Here is a 25,602-nt window from a genome sequence, read left to right as displayed (position 1 = left end):
CGAGGAGTGTGATTGGCTGATTAGGCGTTTGGGAGGATCGGAAGGTGCTCGTTTCTGATTGCTGGCAGCCGTGTTCATCTGTCGCCGGCGTTCGCCCTGGGTACCGCGGATGGTGACACGAGCAGTATGTGGTTGGACTGTGGGAGTGAAAGGTAGCAAGCAGACCAAAAGCCATGTAAACATGGGGAGGGCATAGTTCAACTCCATACAGACAGAACCGCGTGTCTGGAATTAAACCCACAGCCCCACGATGGGAGATGTGCCAACCACTGGGCCACCAACCCCAAACTTCATTTTTACAAACTTTAGTTTTTCACCCTTGCCTCACAAGGAGTTGTTGTGATCGTGGAAGTCTTGTCAGCTTTGGATTATTATTTCCTATCTCTACAAGACTTAAATATCCCACTGGAAATCCGTACCTGGGCTGGGCATGTCCGCGATCCGACTCTGTGCTGGAAGTGTCCTGGTGGTGGGAGAGTGGAGATTTGCCTGGCGTTGTTGTGGAAAGGTCTCCTAGTGCAGAAGGAAAAGCACAGGATCTGCCCCCCACTCTGTTCCTGTGATTGCCCCGCTGTGGTGCTGCCTGAAGCGTTGTCCCCCAGAGATCTCTCATTTGCCTCCCAGCCGGAGCAAGATCGCCCCAAGATTGATTCCCCTTATGCAATAAATAGAATATTAATATTGTCACAAATGGGGGGGTTACGAAATTAATGAAAATTGGAATTGACTGAGCACTTGAGTCAATAAGTAAAATAACTATTCATAACCCCCACCTTGTAAGTAATTTCTAGCAATATACCTGAGTGGCTGGTATAATTAGAGGCACGTGAACTCTTTATTCTCTGGCGCAGATTTGTTGAGAGGAGTAACAATCCAGACATTTGGTTAAAAATATTTATTAAGAACAAGACACAAGCTACACTACACACAACAAAACATACAACACAAGCTACTCAATGTACAGTATTTACAAAGCAAGGTGTGTCCGAGGCCTAACATTCTGAAAACCTCAGACCGCTACTTACTGTAGCATTAAGCTGTAGCTGTTTGTCAAACTTTTAACTTTTGTTTTAAAGTTTTTTCTGTTCCACTTGCATAAATGTTACCAAAAACAGATGTTTAAAGCATTTTAAATAAAAAAAAAAACATGTGGTGGAATATACTGTGTTTGAGTGATTTACAGGTTAACTTTTATACAGGTGAGAAAATACATCTTAACAGCATTTTACTTTAGTGGTGTTAACTCTATTGCACACACAACAAGGGACAGACAGCAAAACCTTAAGAAGACCAGGTCCATTCTCAAGGACCCTAGTCATCCCAGTCACAAACTGTTTTCCCTCCTACCGTCCGGTAAACGGTACCGAAGCATTCGGTCCAAGTCCAACACACTACGGAACAGCTTCTACCTCCAGGCAATAAGACTGCTAAACAGCCAACCTGCAGCTCCTTCGGCGTTGTGGCCGAAGACCGCCCAGCCAATGTGTATGGCGAAGGGCATAGTAGCCAGGGTGGGGATTAAAGGTCACTGGGCAGCGCAGCTGACCACCCGGAGCGAAGTACATAGCAGTCAGAACTGTTAATCAGCATGTAGTTGTTCCTGGTTTATACCCCTTTATTCCTGTACCCACCTTCCAGCCTATATTCATGTACATGTACCTGAATGACCCTAGTGTGCTATAACCCCTGTTGGGCCTTGCTCCTGCTGTTGCTGTTGTGCTGGACACGGGTCCGAAAATAAAACACTTGTGTTCTTAGACAAACGAGCCACAATTCCTGTTATTAATCCTCACCGAACCCGCCACGCTACAATATTTTCTCATTGAAGAAGTGTTGAAATAATACTGAGAGAGGTCGGAAAATGACACACAGAGTGTTAAATATTTAACACTGTGGCAATGTTTGAGCTCAAACTATTTATTGTTAATTTAAATCGGGTGACTGTGAAACCATATACAGTAAACACCAAAAATGCGTGAACATGAACTCTGTTAGAGTTGATTTAACACTAGTCAAGTTGCTGTGTGGTTCCACACCCAGGGAAATGTGTAATCTCGCCTTTTTTCTCTTTTAATTAACAGACCTTGTGAATGATCAACACAGACATCTATACCATAGACAATATACACATTTATTTTCAAAAATGATTTATCTGTATTGCACTACATATCTAGGACTCATCAAAGAGCTAACTGTAAATGACCACCCTATATTTTGTTCATACTCATTTCTAAGAATTTAAGATTAAACACAGCTACCAAGGCCCTGTCCCAGTATAAACACTAGCAACCTTGCGCCCGTCATATGGCCGTTCTCGCTCAAGTCTGCATTTTCTCACGGTGTCCCATTTCTAAATAATATTCATGCATTCGTAAAATTTAACTTTTTAAAAACTTTTAAAAAAGGTTTAAAGCTTTTATTTTGTCACCCCATTCCGGCTGATGAATATTCGTTTACCTACGATTTACAGTATTTTGTACACGGAATATTTAACGGTACCCATATTTAATAGTACAAACAATATTAACATTTCGTTTGTAATACATTTAATTATCATAATGGCACATTATTATATACATAAAATGAAGTGGTCTGGGAAGAACCCTTTTTCTGAGCATTTTAAAATGGATGTAAGGGGGTATTTAAAGACTATTTCGAAGTGGAAAAGTATGAAAGCAGTGCGGACATTATTTTTATTTAATTTGTTTGATCTTTTTTCATAACTTTAATTTATGTAGTAATATGTACCCCCGACGATCTTTTTGTTTTGAATTGTTATATGTACTCTTGTTTGTTTTGTAATTTTTGTTATTCTGTTAATAAATAAAAAAATACAAAATATATATTTAATAGTCCAAAGGTTTGAGGTATTGCCAAGTTTACCTTATTTAGTTTACTTCGAAAGAAAGCAAATGAATTCGTTATTTTCCTTGCACTGTCATTTTGGTACTGGGACAGACGATATGAAATGTATTTAGCAGTACACAGCTTTGAATAAACACAGAGCCAAGATTTCCTTAGTTTACTTCTGCAGTTTTGAGTCGAGCCTGGTGTGGCATTACGCGGGGGCAATCTGTTAATTATTTTGGCTAAATACTTTATCCACAAAAGTAAATACTGCTCCCTCTATTCATGCTTTAAAAGTTGAATTCCTTTTTTATTTAAACTCTATTAGAAATGTAAAGAATCAAAAGGCAAGACATACAATGGAAATATATAAAAAAGTACAATTTTTAGCTTTTACAATTGTGAATTCCTCTGGCTGTGAAGTATCTATTCCTGTATATATTTCATTATTCTGTCTCCTTTTTTGTATTTCTGGAGTTTAAAAACGTCTTTAAAGAAACATGACGCGGGGGCGTGTTCAGTGTGGAGGCGGAGCCCTGGATGAAGGGCGACTCGTCCTTCATGAGCCAGAACAGCTGTGGTTGCTACAGCCAGACCGCGCCATTAATCCAGGGCCTTGCCCCCACGCTGAACACGCCCCCGCCTAATGCCACACTGTTCAACACGAATGAACACGACGTGTCTCTACTTTTGTGCAGGGATAGACGAGGTGACATTCAATTTTATCAAACTGCGAGCGGAGAATGACAAATCATTTTTTTTTTTAATATTGGAAGAGAAGCATCGACGGGAAGCATTTTGAGCCTGCGTCGTGTACCCAGCCAGTGGCATCAGGCGAGGGGCCCGTCCACCTGTTTATAACGGTGAGTCCTGCAATACTCCCGCAACTGAGGTCCGCACCTGAGTACGTCTCTGAAGTGCGGGCTTGAATGGGTCAGGGTCAGTGTGAGCACTGCGACACGGCCAAAGATCGCAGACTCTGAGTGGCACCTCTGATGGTGACACTTAGATATCTACACTATTGGCCACAAGCGATGGAAGCATGTAAGTGTACATCAGTTCAGTGCTTTTATTCCGTGACTTTATTTCATCTTCAATCTTCTCCAGGTCAGATCGGAATCTTAAAATCAGATCCTGAGGTCTTTTCTCTGTGAAGTACTTCTCTGGATACTCTCCCAGTTTAGCCTGAGAAAGGAAAGTAGTTATTCGTTTACATTGACAATGTTGAAATACGTCTTTTTCAGTAATGAGTTAAAAGGCTGGACCTAAACCACAAATGTCATGTGGAACATAACTATGTTTTAGTTAAAGATAAAAATGTTGTTATTCGGCGTGGAAACTCTTGTTTTTTGTTTGGCATTAGGGGGCATTAGTTGTACACAGATGTCTCATCTAAAATGTTTATGGCTTTGACTGAGTATTATAACTACAGTGTATGTGACAACATCTTCTGCAGCAAACAAAAAAAAGCTTTAATTGCATTGCAAACTAATACAGTATTTGAATTTGTAAGTTATTGATGAATAAAGGAGTTTGATACTTCTGAAAACTAGTGTTTTAGAAAATATATTTTTTTCTGTTTATATCCCTATGGGTTTTTAATATCTTGTCTGACACCGATTTTGATATTATCCAGGGTGCAGATATGAATTCTGTCTTGAATAGTGATTGATGTAAAAGGAGACAGCATCTGGCATCCACAGTACTGAAAAACTTCAGTATACTGTATATGTGATCTGAGTGTGGTATCTTTCAAACAAAGAATTTACATTTCAAATATACTCCAGAATCCATTAACATTACGCATACCAGACTTCTTTCTTTAGAAAAACACTCGCAACAGAAAAAACACCCATGTATTGTCAGCAGCTACAGTATGTCACCCTGCAACTTACAACTGGCAACCCACTGAAGCTCCTAATGCCCCAGTGTAGTGATGGGGACACCATGCAATACAAAAGGTGCCATCCTTTGGATGACATAAAACCAAGGTCCTGACTCTCCATGGTCATTAAAAATCCCAAGGCACTTCTTGAAATGAATAGGGGTGTTCGCTGGTGTCCTGGCCAAATTTCCCCCTGGCCTTTACCAATCATGGCATCTCTGAACTGGCTTCATCACTCTGCTCTCCTCCCCAATGATAGCTGATGTGTGGTGAGCATACTGGAGCACTATGGCTGCCATCGCATCATCCAGGTGGGGCTATACATTGTTAGTTGTGGGAGGGGAGTCACCATTACCTGTAAAGGTCTTTGAGTGGAGTGTCCAGAAAAGTGAAGTTTTATGCTGAGGCACTAAACATACTATATGGATAGCAGATGTATAGGACCAAATTAGCTAACCAAGACCAGACAGTCTTTACAGTGTCTGGCCTCTGATAATCTTGCAGTCTACATCATGCATCCAGCTACAGACATTGTCTCCCTCTGCTCTGCTATTTCCCTGAAAGTTAAGAAGGTGTTTGATTGGTTGAAATGGGATGATCCATAGGTTAGGGTGTAGGTTGTATGCAATATGGGAAAACATGATTATTATGGCAGTATGTTTAGAATTCAGTATGGTACAAACATACCAATTGATTTCAATTTTCTATCATCTTATTTTTAAACTTGTTTTCAGCTTTAATGAAGATAGATGAAATTGTGCTAATTCAGCATTGTCATAATTCCTACAAATGAATTGGACTTAAGTATACTAAATTAAAACAGGGTGTGAATGCTAATTTGTCATTTTGAACTGTTAAGAACTGTCTGTTTAGAAAAAAATAGGCATCAGATATTTTATTAGCAAGTTAATGCCATGTAATATTTTCTAGACTGAAGTTGTTGAAATCGATTACTGTACTTTAGAGTAATTCTAAAACCAAAGACTGCAAACCGAAGTGCACAAACATGGACTAAACATGCAAGCATATCAGTTACAGGCCCAGTTGGAATGAAAGTCAGCAGATGCAGGGGTCACTCAGGAGCAGGCAATAGAACTTCAGATTGTTGAAGCTGATCCGCTTCAACTAGAAATGAATCTAGCTGGCTGGCCTGACTGCAGCTAAAAAGATGCCAACTCTAGTTTGGCATCCCCCATATTCCCTCCACTAACATTGGTGGACCCATATCATTTATAAAACATATTGGAAACCAGAATCTGGAGCCCACTCACCCACTGCCTCATCATTTCTTTCACAGGGGATGTGGCAACATTAAAATGTCTCAACAGCTTATGTCACTGTGGCCGACGGAGAAACTCACATTGCGAGAGTAAGAGAAGCTGAGTGTCCTGGTCAGAATCAGGCTCAGTAAGGAGCTCTTGCAGTCAGCTAGACTGTGGACGAGCTCAGAAAAGCGGAGGTTCTGCTTCGTGGAGGGTGGAGGTTGGGTCATGGTGGGGGGGGCGTTAGGCATCCAGGAACAGTAGTCAAACTGAGGGATGAAACACACATGCATGAATACTGCACAATTTCTATATGTTCTAGTGTAAATGTTAACTTGTCTTTTGATTTATTAAAAATATCTCCCATAGATTTCTCAATTCAATTTATGCTCAGTTAGATTTGGAGAAAATTAGGTTGTACCAAATTTCATAAACATCCATGGGTAGATGTAGAAAAATATTCACAATCGTCATCAGCCATGCATGAGTCTGCCTTCATGAACTGTGTTCTGGTATCTTGCTAAATGGTGGCAATGGAGATATTTGTGTAAAATGTTCTAAATCAGAATGTTTATACAACTGCAATATTTATAGATATGACTTTTTAAATGAAAAGTAATATTACAGTTATAGTTATTTAAGGTATACATTAGTCAGCAGAGACTGATCCTAAGATTTAGAACTAAAACAGACAAAATGTCCTAATGACTTGTAACTATTGGTATTTAAAATCAATCAGTATAACTGAAGATTGTTCAGAATATAGCAGCACATATTTTAATGCCATCCTTGTCTACAGACATCAGTACACATGTCCTGAATGTGCAGGCGTTCAGTTTCTGTCAGGGTTCTTCTGATGCTATACAAAGACTCATCTCCAAACGTTAAGCAAGTTTAGGCCTTGTTTGTTCTGGGATGGTTTCTCTATAGAAAAGCATGGCGCTGCTGTAAGTGGTATTGGTGGACACTAAGTGGTATTTGTGACACCACAATTTCTGAGACACTGAACCAAGGTCCGTAGTAGGTCAAATGTCTGTCTTAAACTAGAGGTGTTAACCCCAGTGTTTTGACTACATTACATTTTGGGATGGTACAAGTAGTACAATTTCTGGTTTCCCTTATTTTCTGACTTAATTCAGTTTTCTGTGGTCAAATACTAATAATGATGTAATTAACAGGCAAACATAAAGGAATATTGTACTTCATTCTTTTAATGAAGCTGTCTTAGCTGAGGAAGTGGTAGTGCTGGCCAAACATCTGAGGTGTCAGAAACCCCAAAGGATCCCCAAACCACTGATGCAGAGTGTTTTTTTTAACACGGAACTCGGATTGAGTTAGCGACGTCTGCTAGAGGCACATTAGGAGATGGTAGAAGAACCAGCCTGCTATACCTCAGTGGTTCAAATTCTAAAACATAGAGAAATATTGCCTTGAACTTAACAGTTGCAAATCTATCTGAATGGGCAAATTGCACTCAGGTAGGAGTATCCAGTTTTCTAAGATAAATATTAAAGATCAGAAGCAGACAAAAACAAATGTTTTGGCCTTCTGGTTGTGACGAGATGAAAGATCACATTAAATAAATTGATGTTTTTCAAAACAAAGGTCTCAAAAACTGCATAGAACAAGACATTTAGTATAAAGGGTTTAGAATGGACTTCAATCAAGACTTCACAGTGAAGTGAAAGAATGAATCTCTTTAACAAAAATTAATTTGTTCGAGCATGAGGAGAAAAATGTTTTGAGCCAAAAAAGTGAAGTCCCAAATTTGATATCCTATTAAGTTGAAAGTCTCTGAAGGAGACTGAACAGTGATTTATGATGATCCGTGGGCAGTAGGAGAGGCACACAGGAGAACCATGTGTTTAAAATCAATTAATGTTTGGAGTGAACTTTGAGTACTTCATTTTATGATAATGCTGTCTATCCCATAATCAGTGATAAATCAAACAGAAAAGTTACGTTTTTATCCATATGTGAACATATGGAATAGTGCAGTGTATTACTTCCATTAAGTGATACATTTTCAGTTATTATTGTATTATAAAGATATTAACAAAAATGTTCCAAGCACAACATACACAGGACATTTAAACAGAAGATAATGTAGCATCGCAAGAACCACTCAGTGATTTGCAGGAATGCATTTTCCAGTAGTGTACAAGCCTGAATCAAAACCCCATTTTTAAGCCTTTTTAAAATGTGCCATGTTGTGCTTTGTATTGCATGAACAAACGACGTGCATGGCTGCACTCCAGGGGTTGAAATGATCGATAAGGCACGATTCAACTGGAAAGAAAAAGGTATTTTAAATGAATAATGGACTTTTCCAGTCAGTAGAGCAGAGCTCACCTGTCCACTGTTGACTGCGCTGTGTTGCACCGAGCAGGTGAATATGACCATGGTGAGAAACTTCATTAGTTCCTGAACAGTGAGGAAAGTTCCTGGAATACCTGTCAGAAATGTAGTTACATAAAATAAAACATGGTGACAACACTAATATAATACTAGTAGTGCTGATGTATTTCTTAGTGGAAACATAAAATATGAATTAAGTTATCAGGTGGTTACAGCCTCTGTATAGCCATGGGAGAATTAGGACCTGTGTATGATGATGAGATATATGCTCTCCTCTCACAGGCATCAACAGTGTTCACTGATAGCATAATAGCAGGGCTATGATTTTTTCTCCACTAATTTTCTAACCTGTATATCAATTCTCCAGCATCAAGATAACATTGTAGCATTTTCTAAAGCTGTCATTTAATTTTTACAATTTATATGCATAGGTATGTGGATTAACAGTGATGTACAGTGCCCTCCAGAATTATTGGCATCCTTGGTAAAGATGAGCAAAAAAGGCTATGAAAAAGTGTCTTTGTTGTTTATCAGTTTGATCTTACAATGAAAATATGAGAGAAAACGAACCTTTCAGTGAGGTAAAATTATTCAAAGGAATAACTTTTGAATCAGATGTGTGATTTAATGTCAATAGTCATATACGGTACAGTGCCCTCCAGAATTATTGGCATCCTTGGTAAAGATGAGCAAAATGAAATGCAAAAATGTCTTTAAAATGAATGCAATGAAAATATGTAGGGGTGCCAATAATTGTGACATGTTTTTGAGAAAAATGTTTCTTTTTTTTTATAAGGGGTTATTTTATAAGGATCAGTTATTTGTTATACTCACTGCTTAAGGTAGAAATAAGCAGCAGCTGACAGATGAGAGAGAATTAGTGCAGGAAAGCAATCGTGGGTTAATAAACATTTAATACTGTGCTGATTTGTCTGACGACCACACACAGGTGCGGCACTCTAAGAATTTACTCCATGGTAAATTTCAATATTTTCAATATTCATTAACATTGCTTTCATTTGTAACCTTTTTCAGAAAAAAAAACTAACAGCCACATTACATTTTAAAATGGTGGCTAGTAGTGACGCGCAGGTCGGCTTGTTTTAGACCCGCACCCACCCGCGGTGGTGAGAACGAACCCGCGCACGTCTGACCCGATCTGAAATCTTTTTTTTTTTAACCCAAGTCTGCCCGTCCCGCAGTTGTGAGTCGACCCGCGCATCACTAGTAGCTAGGCTGCTAGTTTTTATATTTGATATAACGTAAAATGTGATCTTTTCATGAAATATGATTATTAGACCAAAACAGAGCTTAATTGAAGCTGCTGTTTCACTGACATCTAAAGCAACACAAGAGCCAGCTATCGATCTTCCCTAAACAGGGAAGTGCTGAAATCGGTATGCCAGAGCAGATCGATCACACTCTTTCCATGGGGATAAATTGGAGAAAACTGAATTTTCCAACCTCATACATCCTTCAGGAGTAGTTTCAGTTACGTTTACACCATCATAGTTGCTGACATTTTCATTTCTTGTTTCATTTATTATTTTTTTGTCCTTGTATTCTTCAGCCTAGTTCATAGCACAGCCACACATGCAAATTCTGTTCAGAGTGAAATGTAATTCATTTGTATATAAGTCCCTTCAATCTTTGAAGCCCAAGTAGAAATACAGGGCATTCACTGCAAAATTCTTAATTGTTAGTGTTGGTGACCTACCTGACTCTTGCCTTCCTAAGAAACCGTTGGTGAAGATATCCTCTATCCAGGCCTGCAGCTCGGTGTCCTCCAGGACATCTTTGTCTGCTGGGTAGTAATGTTTCACCATGCCCTCCACAAACCTGACAAGCAAGCACAGCAGCTAAGAAACTCACTCAACACAGCAGGAGGAAGGGAGACAGTTTTGCAGGATGTGCTGTAAAGTCTTACATTCAGTGAGACAATAATTGTAACTTAAACATATCTTCAGAAATGATATCTAATTAATACAATTACCAATTTGCTACTGCTCGTGAGTACTTTCTATTTCTTTAAGAAATGGGGGATTAGTCATAATGCATTGTGGTACCCAGTCAAAAATAGTTAGTCAGCTTGTACTTTTATCCCCAATTCCTGTTACTTTGCAGTTTAAGAAAACGTTTACAAAGTTTTAATGACATGGATAGTTGTTGCCTGTGTTTGTGAAGATGTAGATTATGCCCAGCATCTTAATAGAACAGTATTCACTCGACACAGGTCTCAAATTATCAAACCATTTGTTTACTTAAGGAATAAGTGGTGCAAATGAGTTTTAGTCATTAAAATTGATTTTTTTATACAGTATTGTCTTTTTCCAAACTCAAATCTTTATATTAAACATTTTTAGTTATTTTTAAGTACAGCTCATACCTGTCACTAGAGAAATTCCAAGGTGTTCCCTCTTAATAATTTCAAGTATTACACAATTTTTGGCTACCTTAGACAAAGAGTACAAATGAATGAAGACTGGACTTTCCACATGCTTGCTGTGAAGACTCCTGGAAGTCCCACCTGTTGATCGCAGCCCATAGTTTAAGGCCGTCATCGCGGTAGTGGTAGTTGGGTATTCCTTCAACCTCACGAGCGGCAATGTCCTCCGGCAGACAGAGGGCGCTGTAAGTCAGGGAAGTGAGGGCTCTCTGAAGCACTTCAAACTTCCCATATCCTCCAGTACTGGCGGCCTTGTTCAGAAGGAAAAGAAGATTCATTAGTGTGACTGTTTTTTTCTCTCTGTAGTCTCACAGTCACTACAGGTTGTAGTAAGAATAAACTCCTTTAGTTTTGAAATTACCTTAAAACAAACCTTAAAAAAATATCAAGTTTATGCTTTATGGCTAGTGGAAAGAAACTGGAGTGCACAGCAAAAACCTTTGCAAATGCAGTGATAACATCTACACACAAATGATGCCCTAAGACATATTGGACCACTGGAGCTGTGAGGTATTAAACTGTCATGACTGAGCACAATCCAGAATTGTAGACTATATAGTGAAGGTATTGTGATACTTCGTTGCTGTGGTGTTATTACAGACAGGAAAATGACATTAATTAAGCAGAGGGGATGCTGAGAAAGGACTAAGAGTATTGCTGTGTGCACTTACAGATGCAGCCATTCAAAGTGCGCAGTACAAACACGTACCGGAGGTAATTGGCTACGGCGTCGCGCATTGTGATGCACGATGACGCGCGGTACCGCGGTACGTGATTGGTTGACCGACAGGGGCACTCGTTGGTCTGTCGTAGAAAGATTTACAGTAAACGTCTTTACTGTGCCCGTTGTAGTATTGAATATTTAGATGGAATTTTACCACTGAAGGGAAATCTTAGTAGCTGAGCATAAAAAGAATAGGAGCATACTGTAACGAGTGTGAAGTCCATAAACGATATTAATTTTGGAACATAAACATACAGTATATGGCTGGTCTTGGTACTTTAAAGAAAAAATACACACCAGTATTCCATTTCTCCCTAAACATTTTAAGCATCGAAGTCTTTAACTAACGAGATACTGGAACAAGCATACTTTTAGAATTTGATTAAAAGGGAATATAATATGGAATTGCGTATCTAAAGAAATTAATAACGATATAATTATATTCATGTACCGCAACACAAGAATAGTACACGCTGTACATTGTCTGTTGATAATGTTTCTGTAGTGCTTTTTCAGCACTCTGCATGTGACCTTGCCGGTGGCGCTGTGGGTTAGCAAGGGAGTTTTTATGTCCGTTGCAGTAAAAGAAAATGCCTGACAAAGTAGAGCTTGGACAGAATCCAAGTGCATTTTTGCAATTTACGTTGCATTGGCCATTTTGCTGCTGTAATACAGTTTAAAATAAGTCTAAACTGTATCAGCTATATTTATGGGTTGCAATTTAGAAAGAGTCAAAAACCGCACTCAAAATGCAATTTAAAGCTTTCTGGCAAGAGGAGACACCCAAATTAATAATGTAACATTCCACTGTTTGTGCATGAACAAAGTTATACTGCTATTTTCCTTAGATACACAATTAAAAAAAAAATGTTTTTAATCCCCGGCAGAACACATTCCATAAGAATCAGCGCTTTTATATATCGCCTTTAAAGGTGGCTTCTCAAAACGCTTTACAGGATAAAAACAAGAATAACAGCAACAACAACAATATTGTATTTCATTGCACTTTGAAAACCAAGTAATAACTTAACTATATATGCAAACGTTTTATGATATGTCGCTGTTGTGAATGTCTGTGGAGTGTATCTTATTTGCCTGTCTGTCCTGGCTCTCTCGCTCGCCCTCCCCCCCTCAATTCAAGTCAATTCAATTCAATTCAATTCAAGGTGCTTTATTAGCATGACAGATGGGTACAATCAGTGTTGGGTATTTACTTTGCTTTGAGATTCCACTTTTAAAGGTGATATATAAAATCAAGGCTTTAACTTGCTTTAACTCCGCAAGTCTGAGTTCTCGTGTCTGTCCTATCCGAACCGAAAGTATTACAATATGTATCTTTATAGCAGGTGGTGTACAGCTTTTTAGCATAGATTACACTTTTCTAAAATGTATTTAAAATTAAAATCAAAATCTAATCTTTCCACGTTTGATCCCAAGATCCCAAGAAAAATAAATCTAAAGGGGGAGAAAGCTATGCTGAAAGTTTATTAAGATACTTAGAAGACAAAGATATCAATTTATGTTGCATTTGTCTGATTGTGAATCAAAAAACACATATATTTAAACCCGCGTTTGCGATTTAAATCAAAACGCGATTTAAATCAATATATATGACTTAAATTTGATCATGTTATGATATTTAGAAATATACATTTGTTTGGTGCGGGTGAATTTTATTAAATCTCTGAGCCATACTGATTCTTATGGAAGCCAGTTTCCGCCAGGGAGTTAAAAAAAAAACACACTATGGTATTCTCTCCGATGCAGTGCAGTTAAAAACATATCTCTGATGCTGTTTCTAAATGAATATCGTTTATGACCATCAGACGCTCTATGCTCCTTTTCTTTTTTCCAGTGGATTGAACAGTGAGACGCATTTCATGATGTACTTTTCACTGATGAAACAACAGTGGCTCTGGAACAGTTTTCAACCATTTTGTTTTATAAAAAGGGGAGATATGTACACGTTACTGAAGCTAAAAGTTTAGCCTTTGTCTCTAATGTAACCACTAAATAAAGACATATAGAAATCCCTACGTTACAGGCTGTATATGGCTGGTATTGGTAGTTCAAAGAAAAAATACACACCAGTATTCCACTTTCTCCCTAAACATTTTAAGCATCAGAGTCTTACATGTGGTTACTTCGGAAACATTTGTACGTGCTCCTTCTGACCATGTTACTGTTAACCGTTACTGACCATATTAAGTTTAAGTGCCTGTGGGCACTTTTCCTGTCCGCGGGGGGTAGACCGTCTTTCATTAGAAGGTTAGTCTGTTCTATTCTGAGAATGTAGAGGGGGTGGAAAGTAATTCCGTGTCGCATTAACTAACCTCTTCAGTTTATTCCGCCAGACAGTACTGGGTTTAAATATATGTGTTTTTTAGAATTTGATTAAAAGGGAATATAATATGGAAATGTAAAATAAAGTTTTATATTATTGTTATAGAGAAACATGATCAGATTTTCCCCGGTTCAGAAACAAAGATCTAAAGTATACTAGTTTGTCACTCTTCTCATCCCCTCTTTGCTAAATGGCTTTTGAATCGAGTCACATGAAGAGAGAGGTGAAACAGCCCTACACAGCCCTGTCGCAGTACACAAATATAATTATATCTTATTAATTTCTTTAGATACGCGATTCTTTTAATACAGTCTTTGCTGTGCTCTAGAGGATCCTTGTAACATTTCGAGCTCTGGTTGAATGATAAGTGTTGCAGTTTAAATAATTTTCATAGTTAGAAACTATGAAACGCTCTGTTAATAGCAAGGGAGTTTTTATGTCCGTTGCAGTCAAAGAAAATGCCTGACAAAGTAGGGCTTGGACAGATTCCAAGTGCATTTTTGCAATTTACGTTGCAACAGACAATGTACAGTGTGTACTATTCTTGTGTTGCGGTACATGAATATAATTATATCGTTATTAATTTCTTTAGATACGCGATTCCATATTATATTCTCTTTTAATCAAATTCTAAAAGTATGCTTGTTGACTCCGGTATCACATTAGTTAAAGACTTCGATGCTTAAAATGTTTAGGGAGAAATGGAATACTGGTGTGTATGTTTTCTTTAAAATACCGAGACCAGCCATATACTGTATGTTTAAGTTCCAAAAATAATATCGTTTATGGCCTTCACACGCGTTACAGTATGCTCCTATTCTTTTTATGCTCAGGTACTAAGATTTCCCTTCAGTGGTAAAATTCCATATAAATATTCAATACTTAAACGGGCACAGTTAAGACATTAAATATACATATACATACTGTATACAGTACAGTTTGCATATGGTAATATGTTTATGTTCCTAAATCAATCTCTTTTATGAGCATGTGAAAGGCATGGTGAATCGATTCTCAAAAATTACTGTACTTTGCATGATTGGAAACAAATGCGTGATTGCGAAATGCTGTGGTGTTACTTTTACAAAGACGGTCAATGAAAAAAATAATGTTGACCAGGGCAATACTTTGAGTTTACAGCTTGTCCAAGGTCATTCATTATTAATACTATTAGTAATATCTTCGTTAAAGACTTTGATGGCGGCAGCTCAAACATGAGAGGATGAACTTTATTAGCTCCACCTTGCGGAAATTCCGGATACTTTTATTTTGCTTGCGGTATTATAGGAGAATTTACGGTAACTAGCGGTATTTACCGGTAACTCGCGGTAGACTGCGTAAAGGGCACCGCAAAATAATGCGGTATCGCCCGCGCATTTTGAATGGCTGCATCTGTATGTTTAGTTTGTGTTGTTTCTCCCCTATAGTTAATATACTTGCTTAGACTCCATCATGCTTGTATTTGCAGCCTTGCTGTGAACCATCAGCTACAGTAAACCAGGCTGCATTGGTTTATGAGATGATCTGTTTGTGAGTAACTGTGTATATAAGATACTTGGGGGGTAGGTGATTTTGTTGTGAAGTCATGAACCCCAGCATTTTAAGTGCTGCAGTGTTTTGCTGAACCTATAAATTTGTGTTTAATTTTGAAGCTGTCTATACCCATTCTTGAGAAGACAAAGTACTAATATAATTAGCAGGCTTGGTTGAAAAATAGTTTTATGTCCTTCACAACCACAGAACCTACAGGAATTTTATTTAACTTTTAATACGACACTTGAATTAACATAATTAATACCACAATTAAATATGAAGGATTATGAAATATGACACAAACCAGAATAATGTTACCCACAGACCTTACAATGCCTTGCAAAAGTATTCACCCCCTTTGGGCTTTTTTAGTTTTTTATATTTAGGTGTGTCAAAGCAAAGGGGTGAATACTTATGGATTCAATTATTTTCTGTTTTTTACTTTTAATTAATTTAGTAAAATGTCTGGATTTGTTTTCACTTTAACATTATAGAGTAAGTTGTGTTGATGAGTGGCAAACATTCTCAGTTAAATACATCATGGTTCCATGCTGTAACAATAAAATGTCCAAGGGGGGTGAATACTTTTGTAAGGCACTGTAGTTTGCCCACCCTCATGTTGAGCCAAACATTTTGATATTGGCAAGTTATGATTTGTGATGGGTTTGATTCTTTAACATTTTAAATTAATCTTTACCAGGCATTAGCTGTATTGCTGTTAACTGTTAATAAAACAATGCAGTGCAGCTGCAATAGTTATTTACAGCAGTAGAGACTGACCTGGTCAAAAACTCCTCCAGTGGCCATCAGATCATTCCTGGCTATAATATTGATGTGAAGGGTGTACCGTGTATGAGGATTCAGGAGCTTCGTATTGAAACGGAAAAGACATTTTAATCAATAACGAATTAAGGAAGAGCAACAACATTGTTAGCTGCGGCAATGGTATACTATATGTTTTATTGTCTGACATGTAAGTTTCACATTAATACTACTGTACTTCTGCATTGCTGTTTTACCTCTAACTACTCTTTTGGCATCTTTTGAAAAGTCAGAAAAGTACCTTGCTATTGAATAACACTCTTCCTAGTGTCAAACAGGGCAGTTGACAATCCATCTAGTGAGCTTTTCCAGGAAACCCTTATCGTACTGGGGAACGTACTGGGGTGCTGCACAGAGATCCTGCCTGCAACTAGGTCCTAACTGGGGAAATAGGGGGGTGATGTTCTCTAAATCCATAGTACTGTTCTGCTTTTAAACAAGAACATTGTATCCAGAAGACTGAACTCAGGGTACATACATATTAGTTTCAACCCAGAAATGTAATTCACAGCTCTAGGTGATCCTCAAGACAGAACCACATCAACTAGCACCCAATTCATGATGGGCTCCAGCTCCATTGATAATTCACTATGATCTAAATGGCTTTTTAAATTCAACATCTGTTACAATAAATAGATTTGAAAAAATGTTGACAAAATGCATAAGACCTTAAAGGTATAAATTTAATTTTTATACCATCACAGAAGTGGTATTGGTCAGTGCACAAAATTCAATCTATAATTTCCCTGATATACTGCCAATAATCACCTGTACCCTTTCAAGAAATACAAGATGGATTTCGATTTCCTCTAAAAATAATAAAACCTTTAAATGGGGTTCTCTCCCCTTGACTGACACTGAAAAAAAAATTAATCTGTTATTGGCTGTTGTTTTATTTCAGATCCTTGCTATTACAGGAAGTCTTTGCGTAACATACTGAAATGTAGTTAACAAACACTGTAAAAAAATATTTTGAAACACTTTCCAAGACTATCCTTACACAGGAGCAAATCCAAAACACAAATACAAAATGCACGTTTATGCTGGATATCAGAAAAACACAGTAACAGTACCTTGAACACAGGGTGCACTGAGGGTAACTGCCTGAGCATGGCAACACAGAATACCTCTGCCAACAGGTGGGTTCGCAGCAAGTGAGTAACCAACTCGAAATAGTTGAAGTCAGCACTGCGCACATAGGTCTTCGCCAAGAGCCAGCTGACAGAGTCGCTGGGCAGGAATATGGGGTTTTCTGGTCCTGCCTTCTGCTTGAGCTATAACAAGAAATGATAAAGCAGTAATATAAATACTGTAGGACTCATATTATTCAGCGTACCTAATATTTTTCACTTCTTGAAGATAGTACATACAGTATATACAGTACACACAGATAATCCTTGACTATACCATGATGCCTAGGTAACAGAATTACAAAACCCAATCCCAGACCTTTTATTCATTATTAATGGTATTATTGATAAACTAGCATAGGATTTATAATTAACAAAACATATAATCAGTCTAGTACGGCACAGTGGTGCAGTGATTGGCATTCACTGCCTTGCAGCACTGGGGCCCAGGGTTCAATTAGTGGGGTGGAATCTGCACGGACTTTGTACTGTATGTTCTCCCTCTGTTTGTGTCGGTTTCCTCTGGGTGCTTCCTTCCCACGGTCTAAAGACATACTGGTAGATTAATTGGGTTCTGGGAAGACTGGCCCTGTTATGAACGTGAGCATCTCTGTGTTTGTGTCGGCCTTGAGAGGGTCTGGTCCATGGTGTCTTTGTGCCTGTTGCTTGCTGGGATAGGCACTGGCTGCCCTGTGTGACCCTAAACTGGAAGAAGCACTTCCTACCAGAGTTCATTATAAAACATTACCTTTTAAAATGAAATTAGACGTTTTACTTTTAATGAAAAAAAGTCCTATATCAATTAATCTCAACCGCATATGTCCAGAAGCAGGCCATTTTAACTGAGAATGGGTGGATGGAACTAATTTAAAAAAGAAAAGATGTCTCTTAATCTCTCTTAATTAATTAACTCATCTTAATTTCACCAAATACTTTATTTTATCCTTGAATAATACTGGAAATATAGATTTTCAAGCATTTTAGACAAGTGAGTAACTGCAGTTAGTCTGGCACCTGAATGGCAATGGGCATCAGGATTTCTTCTCTCTTCAGATGCAGCAGGCAGAGTGGAGCAGCAAGGTACTGCTTCTTCATGTTGATGGTGTTGGTTTGGATGCCATCAAACAGTTTGTAGTCCACCAGGTAGATAGTACCTTTCTGTAGAAACACAATAACACTTTTGCTGTCTTTACAAACTGGAGTTGCTACGGTACTTGTTTGGAAACAAGACAACCCAAGACTCCTAGTACTCAAGACACTGACCATGATTCACACTCAAATTGAAATGCTAATACACTAACAGTGCCATAGACGTTGGCGCTGCTGTCTCCTCGATCCAGGGAGCTGGGATCCCTCTTGGTTTCATCTGGTTTCCTCTCAACATCCAAAGCTGACTTGACATGACTAGCTCCTAAATTGTCCCTCTCTAAAAAGCTGTGTGATACACTGGAGGGGGAGAGAGATTGCTAAGACCAGATAAGTTACATAAATCAAGTTATCCCTAGTTGCACACCACCAGGTCCTGGCCAGGGTTGTCCAGAGATGTTATGATTAATGAATATTTAAGATCTATTGGTATTACAGACGGTTTAAGAGAATCAGAAGCCCTTTAAAAAGACAGTTCTAAGAGCATTATGGGAAAAGATATGTGAAGAAAGGAGAAAGTTGACAGCAGGAAGATTTAATTAAAAGTAGAGGAAAACGGGTATAAATTAGAGGTATTGTTTGTTGACTTTCTAACAAAATCTAGGTGATTTGTTATTTAGCTCCTAGAAAAAGTCATATAAAACAGACCAAGTGTTCAGACTTTGCTGTTTTTATTTTGTTTTGGTTTTGAGAGTGAAAAGACAAAATAATTTTATATTTCCTTCATTTGAAATAAGGATTTTAAGTTACAGTGTAATGCAAAGTTTGGTTTGCTGTTTTTTTGTTGACGGGTGCTACACCTGTCACCTAAGTGTTTCATTTGGCTGTCTGGGACTGAATCTTAAACTGTGATAAGATTCATTTTATTTGTCACCCACCCATAATACTTTAAGTTTCAGTGGTTTGTATGCTTCCATGTATATTTGTTTTGTGTGCAATCCCTACAGTATGTTTCAGTATTATCTATTATGTGTAATAAATGTAGGGTGTTAAGACTTAGAACTTTTCCCTGTTTTTTGCTTTCAGCTCTTAAGCAAATTACAAATGGTAAATTCCTGAACTTTTATTTGTTTTGCTAATTCGACTTGTTGAGAGCAGTTGAAAACATTAGGATTCTCCATTACAATTCCATAAAGCATTATACACAGTGTTTATACACATTATACACAGTATCTAGTGTTTGTCAGCAATCATTGTATACAATCACAGTGATGGCAGCTGTAGGAGGTATGATGAGCTACAGCTGTGAGCGGTCTTACTGTATATAAGTGTAAACTGCATACTTCGCTGCAGTCAGAGAGGGAGAGACGGGGAGTCAGTGCCATACAAGTACAGTATGTAGTTTACCTGGCACAGGCAGGGCGCAGCAGAATACCTGGCCAAGCCAGAGATAGTAAGGGGCCAGGTTTTTTATGTACTGATGCAGCCATTCAAAACAAGCAGGGTATGCTGCAGTATAACACGGTGGGCGTGTCGCAGTATACCGCATCATACCGTATGCAAATTAGATTATGTTAATAGTATCCGGAATCACCTTGTAAAACCGCCAGGTGGAGCTAATAAAGGTTAACCTCTCCTGTACAGCATTTGAGCTGTCACCAGAAAACGTTGGTTTCGAATCCTGATCACTGCTGAGGGACAATCTTTATTCAATTAAGAATTTAAGTTGAATACTCTTTAGACTTTTAAATTTAAACAGTGTATTACAGTATGTTAATCATTAAACATTAAAAAGGCGGTATATTTTATAAAAGCAAGATTGTTCTGTTGGACAAAAGTACACAACCTACCACCTTTATCATAAATATTTTAATTATGCAGGAATATTTTATGCATCAAAGTCTTTACCGAAGATATTACTAATAGTATTAATAATGAATGACCTTGGACAAGCTGTAAGCTCAAAGTATTACCCTGGTCCACATTCTTTGTAACCGTCTTTGTAAACGAAAAGAGTTTATTTTTTAATTGACAAAAAGTAACACCGTAGCATTTAGTTGGTCCGATCACGCATTCGTTTCCAATCATACAAAGTAAATCTTGAGAATCTCCGATTCACCATGCCTTTCACTTGCTCATAAACGATATTAATTTAGGAACATAAACATATTACTGTATGTAAACTGTACTGTATATTGCTGGTCTTGGTAGTTTAAAGAAAAAATACACACCAGTATTCCATTTCTCCCTAAACATTTTAAGCATCAAAGTCTTACATGTTGTTATTTGGGAAATGTTTTTACGTGCTCCTTCTGACCATATTAGGATTATATACTTTGTGAAAAGTGATAGTCTTTTAACCTTTTCTGTGAATTTGCTTGTTATCTAACAAACGCATACTTTTAGAATTTGATTAAAAGGGAATATAATATGGAATTGCGTATCTAATCAAATTAATAACGATATAATTATATTCATGTACTGTCTGGCAGAATAAACTGAAGAGGTTAGTAAATGCGACACGGAATTATTAAGAATTATCACCTCTTTTTACACTTGAGAACAAATGAGAACATTCCACTCAGTGGGCGGTGCATTGTTATCTCAATCACCTGCTAATTCGTTTTACACCACTGGACGACAGGAGAATGTGACTGTACTGTATCTGTACAGAATGTGTGTTTCAATCAATACAGTAATTGATTAAAATTGCAATCGCGTGTTTAATTAAATGCCTTTTTTGATTCACAATCTGAAAATGAAAACCGCGGTAAAGTCACCTTGAATTTAAAAAACGATTTTGGCACGCCTGTAGCATTTTCACGAAACCTCCTAGAGTTGTGAGAACACTTACTTTGTGTATAAAGTACATTGTGAATGTTTTCACGCCTTCACTTTGTCGTTTTTATGCCATTTTTTTGACCACGCACGAATATTCCTATGTCCGTATCTTCGCAAGGGAATCAGTGCGAATTTTAATACTAATTAAATGACCGCGGGCACTTTCCACCCCCGCTACATTCTCAGAGTAGAACAGACTAACCTTCTAATGAAAGACGGTCCACCCCCCACGGACAGGAAAAGTGCCCACAGGCACTTAAACTTAATATGGTCAGTAACATGGTCAGAAGGAGCACGTACAAATGTTTCCGAAATAACCACATGTAAGACTCTGATGCTTAAAATGTTTAGGGAGAAAGTGGAATACTGGTGTGTATTTTTTCTTTAAACTACCAATACCAGCATATACAGCCTGTAACGTAGGGATTTCTATATGTCTTTATTTAGTGGTTACATTAGTGACAAAGGCTAAACTTTTAGCTTCAGTAATGCGTACATATCTCCCCTTTTTATAAATGAAATGGTTGAAAACTGTTCCAGAGCCACTGTTGTTTCATCAGTGAAAAGTACATCATGAAATGCCTCTCCCTGTTCAATCCACTGGAAAAAGAAAAGGAGCATAAAGCGTCTGATGGTCATAAACGATATTCATTTAGGAGCAGCATCAGAGGTATGTTTTTAACTGCACTGCATCGGAGAGAATACCATAGTGTTCTCTCCAATGGCGGAAACTGGCTTCCAGAAGAATCAGTATGGCTCAGAGATTAAATAAAACTTCACTCACACCAAACAAATGCATATTTCTAAATATCACAACATGATCGAATTTAAGTCATTTTAATAACAATGAATAGTCACCTATGCGTTACAATATAAACATTTATATTGTTTTAAATTGCGTTTAAATCGCCTTTATTTAAAACCCATAAATAAAGCTGATAATGTTTAGACTTTTAATTATTTAAAACTGTATTACAGCAACACAATGCACAATGCAACCTAAATTTCTATCTTTGTCTTCTGTGTAATAATGTTCACCTCTCTGTCCAGCAAATTAACAATAGTAATAATAATGAACTTTATTGTATATGGCGCCTTTAAAGGTGGCTCCTCAAAGCGCTTTACAGGTTAAAAACAATAACAACAATACTGTAAGGCTGGCCAAACAATTTTTTTTTTAAGAAATACAAAATGAGATATAATGATGTATTACGGCTTACACATTAACGAAGAGCATAACACGTGGCCGGCGTCGGCTCTGACTTTCCCATCTACTGTATACCAATACACTGCATACAACCCCCCTCTCTGCCGGAGTGCTGGCTGTGACGAATTAAACCGGTTTCACAGGTATTTTCAAAATAGAAGGGGGCAAGATTTCCAGCGAAAGACACCTCCCCCCCTCCAAAACCCAGTAAGTACAGTACTTACTAGTTAAGAAAGCTAGGCTCCTCAATGAAATCGCTTTAACATGCTAATGCGTTGGTGTAACAGTCCGGGCGTGGCAAGCTTCTAATGTCAACCCGACTACGGCGAAAGGAACCCTTCTTTCATTGGAAGACAATGAACATATTCTAGCCCTAAATGAATTAATAGCAAACATGGTTTACATAAAATACATTTTTCCAAGAAAGTTTAGCCTTTGTCACTTATGAAACCACTAAATAAAGACATAAATATAGAAATCTTAAGATTTTTAAAATACATGACTTTGCTAAAATTTATTTAAAAATAAAAACGATTACAAATGCCAGCGGAGAGAGAGAACAGGGGAGGGATGTTGGTTTTGCATAAGGGGCGGGGCTATGGAAATGAGGTCTGTTTGGGAATGTGGAGTTACATGTTCTGGCTGTTTGTGAATTATCGTTGTTGGGTATGGAGTGTGTAATGTAATGCTTTATGCTTAATTTTGTGTAATGCTTTATGTTGAAAATTGAGGTGGATTTTGTTTATAATAAAAGGATAAACTGGGATGGGAGGAGGGTTTAGTTTTGCATAAGGGGCGGGATTATGGTAATTGGAGGAATTTGAGAGAGTTTAATGGTTTGATATATTTGATTTTGTATTGTGGTTGTTATCTATGTTTTTGGTTGGTATTATGTTAATATGGTTGTTTTTGTTGGTTGGTCGTTATTATGGTTATTAATAATATGATCTATAGTTGAAATCTGAGCCTAAATAAAAAGAAAAGGCATTTTCAGAGAGCAATTAAGCTGTGTCTATGTAGAATAAGTGATTAGGTTTATGAGCAATCTAATTACTTATTCGTTTAAAACGCTATATAAAAGAAAGTTTATTATTAATTTGCTGGACAGAGTGGTGAACATTATTATGCATAAGACAAAGATAACGATCCTGATCAGTTTAGAAATCTGTGTACGCTGTAAGGTTTTTACTTCTTAATTAAACTTTTAAAATACACGTTTCGAATAGAAAGAAATCCTCTTCCTGGTACAGTATGTATAGCAAACCAGCACGTCTTTTTTCTCCAATCAGAGGGGTGTCAGATGGTGTCAGCCAATCACCATTCTGAAGCCCTACCGTAATCTCTGGTATGGGGAGACCCCAGAATTCTGTCCAATAGTTTATATAGATAGATGATAGATACTTTTATTGATCCTGTGAGGGAAATAAAGTAAATCATTTTCATTTTAGGAAATTATTAAACGCTCGGTTAAAAGCAAAGGAGATTGTCTGTTGTGGTGGACATAAAAACAAGAGTTCGCTGGCATTATATCCTAGAAGACACAGACCGGCGCCAGACCGGGAGAATGCCCGCAGCGTAAAAGAAAATGCCTGATGAACTAGGGATTGGACAGTTTCCAAGTGCTTGTACAATCGATGGAAATGTTCAAATAAATGTGCAAAAGAAATAAAATAATCATTTATTTCTTTATCATATTGGCTAACTAATGTCCTCTCTTTGCTAGTTAGTGGCTGTGTTTCTGCGTTGGGTAGCAACGGGTGACTGTTCTCAGGCAGAAGATGTAAACAGCTTAATTTTCGTGTTAAATAATTTTTTTAAATTAAAATTAATTCTACAGCAATCGCATATTTGGGTACCGTTTCATAAAACTTTCATGCTTAAAATGATTAGGGAGAAATGGAAGACTGGTGTTTATTTTTTCTTTAAACTACCAAGACCAGCCATACACAGTACAGTTTACATACAGTAATGTTTATGTTCCTAAATTAATATCTTTTATGACCTTCAGATGTGTTATGCTCCTCTTCTTTTTATGCTCAGCTACTAAAATTTCCCTTTAGTGGTAAAATTCCAAATAAATATTCAAAACTAAGCAGATTAAAATGTGCACAGTAAAAAGATTAAATGATTAAATCTTTTCACTACCAACCAATGCACCACGAGTGCCCCTGTCGGTCATTTTGGCCAGCCAATCACTTACTGTGGTGCCCTACGGTGGCTTGTGGGTAGTTTACCGTACCGGGGGGTTTGTACTGTGCATTTTGAATGGCTGTATCTGTATTCACTTAACTCATGTACTGGTACTGCAGTGAGACTGTCCAGGCCAAAACTGAGAGAGAAATAGAGATAGCAGGTCTGTGTTGGCCTGTGTGCTCTGGAGACGCTCTCATCTGATGTACTGCTCCGTAGCAACCACCTCTTCAGTAGGAGCCTGACAGCTGCAGTAGTGTTTTAGTGCGATGTGAGCGAGCAGTCTGGGGATGTGTTGCAGCCCCTGTATTCAGCAGGCGGCTTTGTTTGTGAGTGCTGTTGTAGGGAAAGCCAGCAAGCAAAGAAAGCAGCAGTTGTCCACCAGAAGGGGAGCAAGTATGGTCTAGGACCCCAGTAGGGATTCATCCATGCATCTTTAATAACCACCCGGTGGTGTATCAACTGAAAAGGGCGATTTCACCTGCAGGGCTGCATAGCAATGTGTGAGGCCTGACTGAATGGAAATCCATGTGTAAATTAAGAATAATAAGTATAAGTAAAAGAGCAGATGTGCGAGTGAGTTAATGAGTGAAGTGCAGAGTGCATTAGTGTAGACAAGGAGACCTTCACTCTAAAAGGGAAGTACAGAGTGAAGGAAGCTGCTGACCTTTGGTAGCTTGTGAGAACCAGTGTAGGTGTGTGATAGAGAGGCCCTCAAGCTACAGGTGAAGTACAGGGTGGTAGAAGGCTTCTGTCTATATACAGGCCTCTGGTTAGACTCCAGGATGTGCTGTGCTACCCTGTGGGGGGCATGAGAAAGGTGTTACTTCTCACAGGATGGTATGTAGAACACAGAGGTGTGGAGTGCAAGGTCAGCCAGCAGCTCTGAGCTGTGTGTGAGACAGTGAGGTCTCTCAGGGGAACCTG

At 38.1% G+C, this 25,602-nt stretch overlaps 1 protein-coding gene and 1 long non-coding RNA gene across 3 annotated transcripts in view; one reads left to right on the top strand and one right to left on the bottom strand.

Annotated features, from left to right (window-relative positions):
- Positions 1–880: 880 nt before the first annotated feature.
- LOC148636992 (polyunsaturated fatty acid lipoxygenase ALOX8-like) overlaps positions 881–25,602 on the bottom strand; it is a 39,315-nt gene continuing 14,593 nt past the window's right edge. Inside the window, exons 7-14 of one of the 2 annotated variants that reach the window (XM_088623454.1) lie at positions 18,366–18,509; positions 17,295–17,495; positions 16,180–16,266; positions 10,880–11,049; positions 10,070–10,191; positions 8,347–8,447; positions 6,093–6,263; positions 881–4,032 (exon numbers count right to left, since the gene is read on the bottom strand). In XM_088623454.1, coding sequence (XP_088479580.1) covers positions 3,853–4,032; positions 6,093–6,263; positions 8,347–8,447; positions 10,070–10,191; positions 10,880–11,049; positions 16,180–16,266; positions 17,295–17,495; positions 18,366–18,509 — 1,176 coding nt within the window. In that variant the 3' untranslated portion in view covers positions 881–3,852. The remainder of the gene's footprint in view (positions 4,033–6,092; positions 6,264–8,346; positions 8,448–10,069; positions 10,192–10,879; positions 11,050–16,179; positions 16,267–17,294; positions 17,496–18,365; positions 18,510–25,602) is intronic. The other variant, XM_088623455.1, reaches the window with a different exon arrangement.
- LOC148636991 (uncharacterized) overlaps positions 3,516–25,602 on the top strand; it is a 56,474-nt gene continuing 34,387 nt past the window's right edge. Inside the window, exon 1 of the long non-coding RNA XR_015931777.1 lies at positions 3,516–3,710. This is a non-coding gene — a long non-coding RNA (uncharacterized LOC148636991). The remainder of the gene's footprint in view (positions 3,711–25,602) is intronic.

The sequence above is a fragment of the Lepisosteus platostomus genome, unplaced genomic scaffold (genome assembly GCF_059453375.1).
Source record: "Lepisosteus platostomus isolate fLepPlt1 unplaced genomic scaffold, fLepPlt1.hap1 Scaffold_138_H1, whole genome shotgun sequence".
Classification (NCBI taxonomy): domain Eukaryota; kingdom Metazoa; phylum Chordata; class Actinopteri; order Semionotiformes; family Lepisosteidae; genus Lepisosteus; species Lepisosteus platostomus.
The sequence above is the reverse complement of the archived record's forward strand: the minus strand, read 5'-3'. Positions and strand labels throughout refer to the sequence as shown.